Below are 12,429 nucleotides of genomic sequence, written 5' to 3' on the forward strand. Positions count from 1 at the left end.
GGGATTCTTGTTTACATTTACCTGGTCGGTGCACCAGTACCACGTGGCCATGATAGACAGCCCGAAAGTCATCCCGGTCCAGGGCAGATCTCCAGAGACTGGGTCGCGGAAGAGGTGCATTGCATCCGCTCTGGGCAGGTGGCAAGTAGTGTTGGGAACGATCTTGGATGGCACGGCTTTTAAATAGGCCTCTTCCAGGTTGGGGTAACCTCCGATCTCATTAAAAGCTGGAAGACACCGTTGAGGGAGGCTGGTTAGAGCCGAGCAAAACCCGGTGGCCTCAGATCAGCTGGCAAAATGCTTGTCGACTCGTTAACTCAGAAGTGCTGCCCAGAGAGGGAGGGCTCGTTCGTGATAGTGTTTTCTTCTAGTTATTTAAGAGACTCTTCTATTAACATTTTGCACAGTACGTCCCGTTACAGTCCGCCCTCCCTTTGGAGGGTGACCCGTGTCCTGGGACAAAGGCTCCTCAAGGGACCCACCTCTTTTAAGCTCGTACTGTAAAAGCAACCTGTTTATTAAAGCTCCCCAGTCCCAGAGCAGGGGAAACTCGCCTCGGACTATTAAAATGCAAGATTAGGTAGCCTTTGACTTGATACGCTACAGCTCAAGGTGCCTTGGCACAAGCGCCTGGCCAAACTTTTCCTACCCTTCCGAGCATTTCCCCAGCACCCCCCAGGCAGCTCCATCCCCAAACCTCCAGCAACCAGTGAGGGGAAAAAAAAAAAAAAAAAAAAATACAAAAAAAAAAGACCCTCTTCACTGCATTTTTCCTAGGAAACGGGATCCAAGGTCTGGGTCTCAGCCTGAGGCCCGCTGAGGAGCATGTGCCATGAACAAGCCCCAGCAAGCGAGCCTCCGAGCCCTTGGCAGCTGCCTGGGTGCTCCTCCCGCCTGTACCGCAGCCACCAGCAGCTTCCAACCAGCCCCGGGCTCTGCCCTGGCCCCCCCACCGCCTCCCCGCTCCTGGGGGGCAGGGGCTGAACGCTCCTCGCAGCTCCCTCAGTACCTCCAGTGGGAGAATTTTGGAGCCAGAGGCGTTGCTTTTTGGAGGAGGGGGGGCTGAGAGGCGCCCACCCTGCTCCCCCCCTACATGCCACAGCCACCCATGCAGCAACCACAGAGGAGATAAGCGGGGAGGTGCGTTGGCACCCCCATACCCACAGCACCTGCTGATGCTTGGGAGAAGAGAGGAACCTCTAGGGCCTCCATGGGTCTCACGGAGGGGAGTCTCAAAGCAAGACCCCCCCCCAGCATCCCTCAGTGGATTTCTCCCACCTGGGATCACCATCAAGCACCAGCTTGAGCAAATCCCAGTTTCCAAGACTCCCGTCCTGCTCCAAAGCCCCCTCCTGCCCGAGGACACCCCTCTCCCTGCAGCCCTGTCCCCATCCCAGGGCATCCCCCTGACCTGAGGCTTTTGGGGATTTTGCAAAAGGGCATCAGCCACCGTGCCCCCACCCACCTTTGCAAACCAGCCCCCCGTGTTTCCCGGGCACTCAGCATTTGCAAACTCCTGCTCTTGTGCAAGCAGCCCTGGCCCCCCCCTCCAGCGCTTGATTTATCCAGGCACCGGCTACTCCCAAGCTTTTCACGGGTGTTGGGCCCCAACAAAGTCTCTCCAGAGGCAGAGGGTGAGTGCTGAAAGCAGAGACTTGCGCCCGGGGGTGCGGGCCTGCTCCTTTCCCAAAGGTGTTCGCCGACAAGTCACGACACCTACGCCTGCCGAGACGGAAGAGCGGGACAAAAACCTCAGGGCAGCGGGAGCTCAGCCTGCAGATGCCAGGCTGCAGCCTCTGGGCTCCACCAGGATTAACAGCCTTACGGTGGAGACCAGGTGGGGTGGAGGGTGCCATGATCTCTCTTATCCGCGATGCTGGAGCCGAGCAGAGCCACCGCCAGCACCGGCACCCGCTGAAACAGCCACCGAGCTCTCCCTTAAGCAAAGCGAGCTGTCTACGGCGCCACAGCCTGCACCCGCTTGTTGGCCAACTGACTCTGCCCAGCATCGCACGCGAGAGGATTTGTGCAACCCTCCCGCTCTCCCTCGGGAGGTGCAGCCTCGGGGCCAAGCAGTGTGGTTTTTCGTCCCTTCAGCAGCAGCAGGGGAGGCGACGGTCCGGGCAGAGCGGCCCCAGAGCGGCCACAGCTCAGCAGATGAGCATCAGCATCGCTGCTGCCGCTGTCACGGCCTGAAGATACGAACAACGATACCAACATGGAGACCATCCTTTATTAGATGAGCTTGACCAGAGCTGGAGAAAACCAAGCACCCTTGAGGCATACCAGCCTCCAGGTCCTGAGGTCTCTCAAAACTTGAGAAAAAAAGTGCGACCAGCAGCTTGTCTTTTAGCTGCCCTGGAGCAGTCCCTCTCCCAGACACCCTCACCTCCCTGCCCACACCATGCCACGCTTGCAGGTTGGCAAAGCCAAAAAAAAAGCTGGGCTCTATAGTCACCAGAGGGGATTTTCCAAGCCTGGGTTACCTGCCCTCCTGCTCTGGCTCTGCATTGCTGCACCCAGCCAAGCCCTGGCCAACTACAGCTTCAGACAACAATCAGCAACGTCCAAGTACCTCATCTAACACAAAGGCTGTGGCCACAGCTCAGCTCTGCTTGGACAGGCAACGTGCTTCTCTGCCCGGTGCAGCTCCTTGCTTCTGCTGGGGTATTTAGTGTTATTGTCACTTCTCCAGGAAGTATCTGTCCTTTCATTTGGTTTTTGTAAATATATCTTGCTGCGTACAGGGCTCGCCCAGGGGCAAGCTCTGCTTTTGCACAGGGGAGCAGCCGCGGGACCGGGCTGGCTGCAGGTCTGGAGCTGCTCCCAACCTCCACAGCAGAGCTCCTGTGCGGCTTTGGGCCAAAGCCTTTCCTACCTGCCCGCCTAAGCAGGCTTCTCCAGAAGATGGTGGAAATCATCTCAGGAGATGCCTCTGGAAATCGTCCTCTGTAGTTAAACACCTGCCTTTGAAGCTAGGACCTGACTTTTTGCCTCCTACTCCTCGGGGCCAAGAGCCCTGATGGCAGAACAAGGCTGATGAAAGCTCCCAGCCTCGCAAGGGTGCTCTGCAGTTAAATGCACCGAGACACGAGAGTGCTGAGTGTTCAGAAAGGGCTGGTGATGCACCATGCCCACTCCAACCAGGAGGAAGGCATGGCACCGTGCTCTTCATCCCCAGGCAATCCCTTGCGGCAGTGCCTCCTCCCAGCACCACCCTCTGCCCTGCATATCCCCGTGAGGTGGGATCCCGGCTGAAGACCCCACTGCAACACCGCTGGGACTTTTCCAGAGCAAAACTGGAAGCGCTGCTTCGCTGTCAAACGCTCGATCAGTCTCTTGGAGTGCGGGGACTAGAGGTGAACGTGCGGAGCAGCGATGACCACGGGAAGGTCACCAGTGCGGGGGACAGCCCCACACGGAGGACTAGGGGGATGCTCCGTGGCATCGCCCAGAGGAACGGCACACAGGGGAAGCACAGTGGCAGAAGGGACACAGCGGGACCACAGACATTTTTTTTTAGGTGATTGCTGTGGGCCAAAGTCCTGCTGGGCATCTTGGCCACGGAATCGCTCAGACTGAGTCTTTTTATTTATTTCCGAGACCGCCCGAGTGGGGAGAGAAGGTCCCCCTGGAAGGAGGATCTGTGCTGTCCCAGCTCTTACCTTTCACCGCCAGCACGATGGCTCCGAGGACCATGATGAGCGTCTGCAGCGCGTCGGTGTAGATGACGGCCGCCAGCCCCCCTGCACGAGAGCAAGGCACAGCGTCAGGAGCGGCTTCGGGCTCGGCTCGGTCACAAAGTCCCAATAAAGCTGCCCGCGCTCGCGGGGACGTGCCTGTCACCAGCCTCGTCCTGCCGACCCTGCGGCGATGGGGGGCTGCAGCGGGAGGAACAGCTCCTGGGTGGGTCTGGTGTCGAGGGGCGACAGCACCTCCGCAGCCGGGGTGGGGGGAGCAGCCGATAGCCACGGGGGCTGCCATCTCACCCGGGGTCAGGTGAGGGATGGCTGAGGGGAGGGATGCAGCCCCACGTCCCCACGGAGTTAGGACGATGCCAGCCAGTCCCAGCCCTGTGCTCTTCATCCTCTTTGGATGCTCCGGCAAGCAGACTGCATTCAGGACATCGATCTCATCATTCGTCCCACCTCTCCCTAACACCACACCAGGTCTCCCGCTCATACACCCCTCAGCTCTCCTCCTAACCTTACAGTTTTATTTTTCCAGCCCCTGATGCTTAGTGGGGTGCCCCTCAGCCATCCAACCAGCAGCATTTCTCCCTTTCCATCCCAAGCTCTCCCTCCTGACCTGTTGCAAACCCAGGACCTGCTTACTTAGCCAGAAAGCCATTACTCAGCACACAAACAAAAGCATTAAAAAGTAGCGGAGCTAGAGAAAATGGGTCAAAAATTGAACCAGTTTCAACCCCAGTCATCAACTCACATCCTGGGAATTCAGGGCTCCACCCTCCCCAGCCAGGCCTGGGATTTGGAGGGATGTTCTCAGGATCAGGGTGACGCAAGGATCACACCCTCTGCCTGAGCTCACGCCGAAATGCCTTACTTCACAACAAGCCTTGTGGGCAGGAAAAAAAACCTGAGATAGGATTTGCTGAAAACCAAAGTCTTGCAAAATCCACCATGTTTCGGATATACTTAAACCGTTTCCCATTTCCATGGCTAGGATGAGATACCAAGGGAGAATTTACTGCTGGGTCTCTCCACTGGCACTACCCAGGGGAGAGAACATCCCAGCCAAAATAATATCCAAAAAGGCTGGCAGGAATACACAGTCCCACGGTCTGAGAGCGGGACGGCAAGCCAGGAACCCACAGCTTCGAACTCCAGTTCCAAACCCATGAGGATCACAAAAGAACTGTATGGTTTAAGCCTGCACAAAAATAGCTGGTCCCACAACAGGGAATCGTGGGCAAGAAATATTCCCGAAAGCTTTGCAGAGGGAGGGCATTGCAGGCAGGGCAAGTGGGAGGGAAATGAGTTGGGTAAAGGGCTCTCAGATGGTAGATTCCATAATAATAGTCCTGTAACAGAAGAAGCCGTGATTATTGCTGTTACAAATAGGTACACACACAAGAAAGCATTTAACTACATGGTGGAGGAGGAGATCTTACAAATGAGAAGCCGCAATGACAAAGCAGAGGTCACGCGTTGAGTCATTGCCTGAGCTGACGCTCAAGAAAGATGCTCAGATACCACCTGGATGGGGCAGGGAACACGAACCCCATTAGTATAAAACCCCAAAGACTTTCCAGGAGCGCAAACGGTGTGGTCCAACCCAAGGAGAGAGATTGAGGCCAGCAGACGCTGAGCAACCTACCCACAATGGTGTAGAGCCCCGTGACCACCAGCATCAGGACAGTGGAGAGGTAAAGGTCCCAGCCCAGGCAGACTTGCACGAAGAGGGCCCCTGAGTACAGGTCCGTCTGTGCGTGGAAGAAGAAACACAGAGGTTGGGGGACAGGTGACACCCACTTGGCTAAGCAGCCCCCAAGGGCTGTTGCAAGAGGGGCCGGGCAGAGAAAGGGTCAAGGCTGGGGGTACAGCAAGGACATCGCACTGCATGTGCCAGGGGGATGCTTTCCAAAGCCAGCAGTGAAGCCCAGGGTCCCACACGGGTGGCCAGGTCACCGCTGCAGATGGGTGTCACAGGCCGCCTTCCCCCAACCCCTGAAGAGCAGAGCAAGCAGCTCTAGCAGTTATCTGCAACTGGGCTCCGTTGGACGCAGACAGCGGGACGGAAGGGTCAGAAATGGGACGCCTCGGGGCATCAGTGCTGCCACAGCCTTTGGGAGCAAAGCAGGGAGCTAGAGGAACTCAGCCCTTTACAGGATCAGACCCTGAGCTGAGCTACCTTCCTTCCTGCCCTGAGTACCCCCAGTTCCCTCCACCGATGGCAGTGCCCCGCTCTCCCGGTGGCATCTAACCATGCAGAGCCCTGGAGATGGGGCACCAGGTACCAACCCAGGGGTCGTGCTCCCCCCAGAACACCTTGGGTGCTCCCTGGAGGTGGCCCAAGCCACCCACCCCTCCAGCCCAGCACACCCATGTTGTTTCTACACCCCAACAGCCCCCACAGGACTGATGCAGGGGGGTGGCTGTAGCTGGTGTTTCGTGTTCTGCTCAGCAGGATTCGCCCTCCTGGCAGCCGTGCTGCTGGCAAGGAGGCTGCTAAGGACCAACTCCCCCCTCCCCAGCTGCAGCTCCATGTTCTGGGCCATCAGACCACTCAGGAGTGCGGCAGCGAGCCTAAAAAATGCTGCTGGGGGGCAGGAGGGGATCCCTTCCCAGGTGCAGGGACTTCTCGAGGTGCTTGCTGGTACCTGCAATGCCTTTAGAGATGGATGGGGCAGCTCTGCACCCTGTCGCTCGAGCCATTTAGCGGTGCTCAGGTGGGTGCTGGTGGGGCAGAGCAAGGTGCTGCCTCGCTCCCCAAGGGCTACAGCAGCGGTTCAACCTCCGCAGGCACTCCACGGTGAGAAGCACCCCATGGGCAGCCCCAGCGTGGAGGACAAGGCCTCCAGGACTGCCGTTCCTGAGCCTTGCCCCAACAACAAGCCACTTCTTTGCTGAGTATCGCTGAGAAAATAGTCCCTCCTGGTTTTGCACAGATGGGGGAACCAAGGCACGGGCAAATGGCAGAAGATGCTTTTGGCCCTGAGGGAGAAGCAGCAGCCCAGCATGGACCAGCACAAATGCATCCTCCAACACGTCCCCTGACCTTTGCAGCCCCCCCCCCCCCCTTACAAAGCCCCAGGAAGAGGCTTGGGGTTTCTGTTTGGCCACGGAAGGACAGACCGACTCCACACCCAACACACTGCCTCCACCAGCCCCAGCATCTTCTGCACTGGGTGTCACGTCCCACAGGCATGCCGGGAGCGTGCCTCTGCCCGGAGGAGCGTGTGCAGGCCTGCAGCTCACCCAGCTGATGAACTCCCTCGAGATGACTGACACCCCAAAAGTGACCGCTGTTTCCCACCCATGGGAGGGCTGGACCCACACAGGGAGGTCTGGTCACGGTCTCGTGGGAAGGAGATGGAAAGCAGAGGCTTAGAGGGAGCTGGGGCACCTCCTCCAACAAAAGCAGCGGTGCCGCAGGAGGAAGGGACCAGGCGCAGCCGGCGGTGCCTACGGCACCACCACGTCTCCACCCGCAGCTGAGGATCCAGCCGTGCCCAGGCACTCGGCTGGGGTATCTTCACACAAACCTTGTTTGGAGAAGGAAACAAGGCCAGAAGGGGCAGGAAGAGGCAAGACGAGGCAACTCCACACCCTTGCCCAGAGCCGTGACGGCTTTCCCCAGCCAAGACATCAGCTCCGATTTGACATCTTTCTTCACACACCTCCCAGCAACCATCCCCCAAACAGCAGGACTTTCTTGCCCGGTCATGCGGGAGCCGTCGCTTGGGATTAGCAAAGTGGAGGACTGGTGCTGTTTCCCATATCACACCTCCTTCCCCCAACTCTGCCCTTCCTCCTCCCAGCGCTGCTCCGGCAAGGTCGCCGAGCAGGAGCTGAGGACCATCATCGGGTGATGAAGAGGGGCCACGCAGGATCATGCAATGGAGGAACCAAGGCATGCGCTGCCTAGCAGGGCTCTGTCAGCCACCAAACCCAGTAGGTGAGCACACATCCAGCTTCAGCACAGCACAAAAGCCTGTTCCGTAGCAGATGAGTCCACACCGTTAGGCATAATCTTGATTAAATCACAAATCAAACCAACCAGAAGAGCACTTACACCATGATCTTGAGGATCCTAATTCAGGGACCGTTCCACGATATCTGGACCAGGCTTTACACCACAGTCACACCTGCATTCCCAAGGGAGGTACTACGTGTCCTCAGCTGCACTTGGGCTTGGCCATGTCGCTTAGGAGAGCCCTTGCCGGCACCAAGAGGCAATTGGGCCCTGGAACATCCTGGTGAAGAGGAACCAATTCATGGGCAACCTTGTCAAAACCTCTACCAGGGGCTCCTCTGATGCGTTTCCACCACAAACGCAATCCAGTCACAGCTTGATACCACAGCGACCACCAAGCAGCCCTACAAGAGGACAACCAAGCCATTCATGCAGCACAAGCTTCAGCTACATGGCAGAAAAGCCCCAACCAAGGGCCCTCAGCCACCTCCTCCCAATGCAACCCAAAGTCAGAACCCAAAATATTTTAAGCCTCCTTAGCACAGTGCCAGCCAAGCGTTCCTGGTGTCTTCTGGAATTCCTAGGGTCCCTTGGAGGGATCCATCACTTGTCATCTCAGCACCAGCCAGAAAGTCATAACCCCTGTGACCGCCTGCTGCTCCAACAGCCCTTCCCCAGAGCCCAGCTGCAAAGACTCAGCCCTGGACAAGGTATTTCATAACTTCTCCTCCTGGCTTTCTCAATGCTTAATCTTTTTGCAGTGGTCGGCAAATGAGTCTAAGCCTTTGCTATGAGGAAGCAGAGGTATCTCCACCTCCCTTCCTGGTAATTCTGCCGGGGTGGGAAAAAATAAAAGTGCATGTGACTGAGATGTTAATAAGACACCTCAAATACAAAAACAAGCCAATTAAAACCAGGCATGACCTATTCATAAAATAGGTCCTTTCAACTGTAAAAGAAGAGGAGCCTTTGAAGTCAGGGCTCATAATCCAGTGAGATCCCTGCCTCCACTGGTGACCTCACTTGGAAACTCGTTCTTACCCAACATCGTTAGCGCCTTCCCAACGAAAGCTGGCTTTAGAGACAGCTTGGATTTAACGACTGGGGAAGCGAAAGCCTCAGTAGAACAAGTTACCCAGGGTACTGAGGAGTCTCCAGGGGCTCTTTGCCAAGGCTAGGACACCCGTGCAACTCCTCATGTGTTCCTCGCCAGGGCGGATACCATCTCTCAGCTGCCCTGCTGCACCCTGCCATGGAAGGTTGGGGTCCACCAAAGGGTAAATTCCAGGAGAGGAGGGACTGTCAACCTCCTTGCCCCAAAAGAAGAGCCGAGGGAGCAGCACTGACGCCGTGTCTAAGTTCAGGAGAACGTGGAGTGGAGATCCAACCATTAACGAAACGTCTGCAGGCAGGAAAAGCCCAGCTAGTCCAGGGCTTTGAGGCAGCCCCCAGTGAGGACCAAAGGAAAACGCTGTGGGGAGACAGCACTGCCTAATTGCTCCGAGTTTCACGCTCTCCTCCCACGCTCCCCGCTGCGGTCACCACCAGGACGGAACATTGGGGCAGTCTGGCAACGCCCCGCATGTCCGCAGGCATTCATCCCAACCCACTGCTGGAAACAGCCATTGTTTGAGAGATTTACCATGAATGGAGCCAGATGCCAAGATAATCCCCTTATTAGGGTGATTCCTCTTCTGCTGCATCCTGTGTGACTCAGAGATCAGAGAAAACTCAGCAGACCAAAGGAACTACAGCACTGGCTGGGAAAAGGCACAGGAAGAGGCATTTGGGAGCGCAGAGGTCATCTACAGGTTCATCTGGTGTTAGGCAAGGGGTGACACCACAACCGTCTCCCAAGCTAAGAATGAACTTGTAGGACATCCATTCCTTCTGGGCAAAGCCACGGAGAATTACTGGAAACCAAAGGGACCAAGCACAAGCCCACGGCATGGTAGCGCACCGTTTTGTAAGAGAAGAGGGGATGTCTGTGCTGGTCTGGAAAGAGACTCAAAGACCATCAGCCCTCAGGCTATGGGTAACTTCTTTCTTCAAATTCAGACCAGCAAGAACAAACTGCCCCACCAGTAACCCTATCCCAGCTTCCAACCTTTCCTTTTAAACGCCAGCAGGGATTCACACAGGTCTCGGGGACCAACACCACGGATGCTCCATCCTCTCCCTCGAGCTCCTCCTGGGTCTTCATCAGGAGCAGGGGAGAGCTGTCTCCTGAGCAGCACACAGGAGGGGAATAAGTGACAACAATTTTCTGGGCATTTGGACAACCAGGGAATAATCAAAGCGTCCCTGACCCAGCTTGCAAACTGAACCGGTGCTCCAGGAGCCACCAGGCTGATTTCAGGAGAAACGCCGTAGGATTTTTCAATGCCATAAATGGTAAGGGTATAAAGAACGTCAGTTTTATGGGAAGAATGCCCTCCAGCATGACAGGACATGGTTTTGAGAGGGGAAATACAGGTGGTGGCTGCACTGATGAGTCACCAGCATCACCTCCACCACGCCGAAAGCCCCGCGTCAGCAGGCACACGGGAAGGGCTGCCATCTCCCCTGCAGCCTGCCTTCTAAACCCGAAGCAAAGTGCCTCGCCCAAGGTGAAAGAGCAGCTCACGAGAAGGAGGCAGGGTTCTCCTGGAGCCGGGGACATCACAGCACGCAGCGCTGGGGTCCGCCCGAGGCGGGCACAGCCCCTCCCTTCGCACCAAGCGCCGATGGATGGGCACAGCGAGCGCCGTTTGCGGGCTGCTCCGTCCTCCGCAGCCCTCGGAGGGAGACCCGGAGGATCCCCCCGCCACAGCTCAGCCCAGGGGCTGCGAAGCTGCCAGCGAGGAGGCAGAAGCTCTGTGCAGGGAGCGATGGCTGCATCCAGCCACGCTGGAGCTGGCAGGCGCGGAGGCAAGGCACTGAGCGCCTCGCCGTGGGGAAACACACTCCGGCACCGGCCCTCCTGCCCTGCAGACAGCCACTTCGTGCAGCCAGCCACGTGCAAAAGCACATTTTCTTTTTTTTTTTTTACAGCCAGTCACCCTCAAAAGCGTATTTCTTTTAGCTGGCAAAATGCAGAAGCCCCAGCAGACCCCAGGGTCAGATCCGCCTGCTCCGTCAGAGGCAGCGGTGCACGGTTGCTCCCTCCGGCAGGTTTTCTCCTCCAGATCGTTTCTGAGCTGTTTGCTCTTGATCTTTGCTGTCTCCAGCTCCCCAAGGGTGTCTGTGCCTGACTCTCTCCTGCCTACCCCAGGCCTGGGGTCACAGGCTCTTCAGCTGTTTCACCTCAGGTAAACCCTTCCCACGGTTACCAAGCGGGCAGCAGGAGCGGAGGCTGCACACAGGGAACTGTGAAGGAAGCCAAAATGGGGGGAAAGACATCCCTGTGGAAAAGTGCCTGAGTATCAGGCTTGGGAATCTTATAGCTGCAGCAAGGCTTCCTTTCCTCAGAAAACCTGTGCGCCCTAAGGCAAGGAATGCGTTCCCAGTTTGGGCCCTGGCTTTGCCGGGTCCCTCAGGGATGCCAGGAAGCCTTGCTGCTGGAGCACAGGGAAAAACCCAGACGATGCAACCCAGCTTCTGACCACGTTTCATCCACAACCTCTGTTACAAGGTGGGTGCATTGTGAGTTTGGGAATCCTGACACACAGCCACGCATCCGTCGGGGCCACCCGGACACAAGCATCGCTGCTGGATCTACCTACGACTGCACTGGGTGCCAGACAGCACCTGCCCACCAATTCCCACCTCTTGTCCTGCTCCCTCCTGGAGCATCCTGCAGCAGCTGCTCTCCCCTGACTCGGCTACATGACGTCTGAGCCCCCAAAATAATAAAATTTCACTTGCTGGGCATCAGTTGTGGATTTGTCACGGAGTTAAGCAGGAGCTACTCACAGAGATTTTGGTGAAGATGGAGAGCAGGAGCGACAGGCTGGAGAGGTACATGCGGATCCTCTCCCCTCCAAACCTTCGCTGGAGATACTCGGGCATCGTGACAATCTGCCGGGGAGAAAGAGAGCGATCGCTGCCTTGTGCAGGCCCCCTCCTCCGGGGATGGTCCCAAGGGGACAGCTGTATTCCCAGAGCAGGGCTTAGGAGCCTCAAAGGACAGCGGTGACAGCCCTCTAGGGAGTTGTACGTACCCCAGAGGAGACATAGACCGGCACGAACACCCAGGCTAGCGCCAGAAGAGCGTAAGTCGCCTGTTGGGAAGGAGGAACACGGCACGGCCAGCAAACACACTGATCCTGCTGCAGCTCAACATTGACCGCAGCGCCAGACCCTGTCCCCCGCTCCTGACCCGGCCCTGGCTCACCCTCAAGCGCACATTTACATCCCCAAACGGCTTCAGACAACAGGCATGGGTGCGCAGTGTCACGGTGGAGACCCCCCCCCAGCACCCCCAGCAGCAGGAGCCCACTCCTCTCAGCCCCTGACCAGGCGTTTCCCACTAACTGCTCGAGCACCAAGCCAGCCAAACGCCGTATTTTTGCAGCAGAACCCAAGGATTTGGATACAACGTGCAGGGACGCAGGGAGTGGGGGACGTATTCAGCCATCTCCCTGTCGGGGTCACGCAGGGGCTGGACCAGCTCTGCTCTGAAATGGCCTTTTCCCTGAGCACGTGGACCTGAGTTGACTCCAACTCGCTGTACGTGCCCGAGACACGAGCTGGAGAAGCTGAGTTGGCAGGGCTGCGTGAACTGCCCCCTGCACGGCTCCTCCCCAGCCTTTCAAGAGGTTGCACGAAGCTGCTGTGAAACGGGCCGCCTGC

At 57.3% G+C, this 12,429-nt stretch overlaps 1 protein-coding gene across 1 annotated transcript in view; it reads right to left on the minus strand.

Moving 5' to 3' along the window:
* Positions 1-12,429, minus strand: part of SLC5A10 (solute carrier family 5 member 10) — a 40,314-nt gene that overhangs the window by 26,048 nt on the left and 1,837 nt on the right. The window contains exons 4-8 of the mRNA XM_086473267.1: positions 11,799-11,858; positions 11,551-11,655; positions 5,338-5,443; positions 3,666-3,746; positions 22-227 (exon numbers count right to left, since the gene is read on the minus strand). Coding sequence (XP_086329393.1) covers positions 22-227; positions 3,666-3,746; positions 5,338-5,443; positions 11,551-11,655; positions 11,799-11,858 — 558 coding nt within the window. The remainder of the gene's footprint in view (positions 1-21; positions 228-3,665; positions 3,747-5,337; positions 5,444-11,550; positions 11,656-11,798; positions 11,859-12,429) is intronic.

Source organism: Leptosomus discolor, chromosome 14 (genome assembly GCF_034619465.1).
Source record: "Leptosomus discolor isolate bLepDis1 chromosome 14, bLepDis1.hap2, whole genome shotgun sequence".
Classification (NCBI taxonomy): Eukaryota; Metazoa; Chordata; class Aves; order Leptosomiformes; family Leptosomidae; genus Leptosomus; species Leptosomus discolor.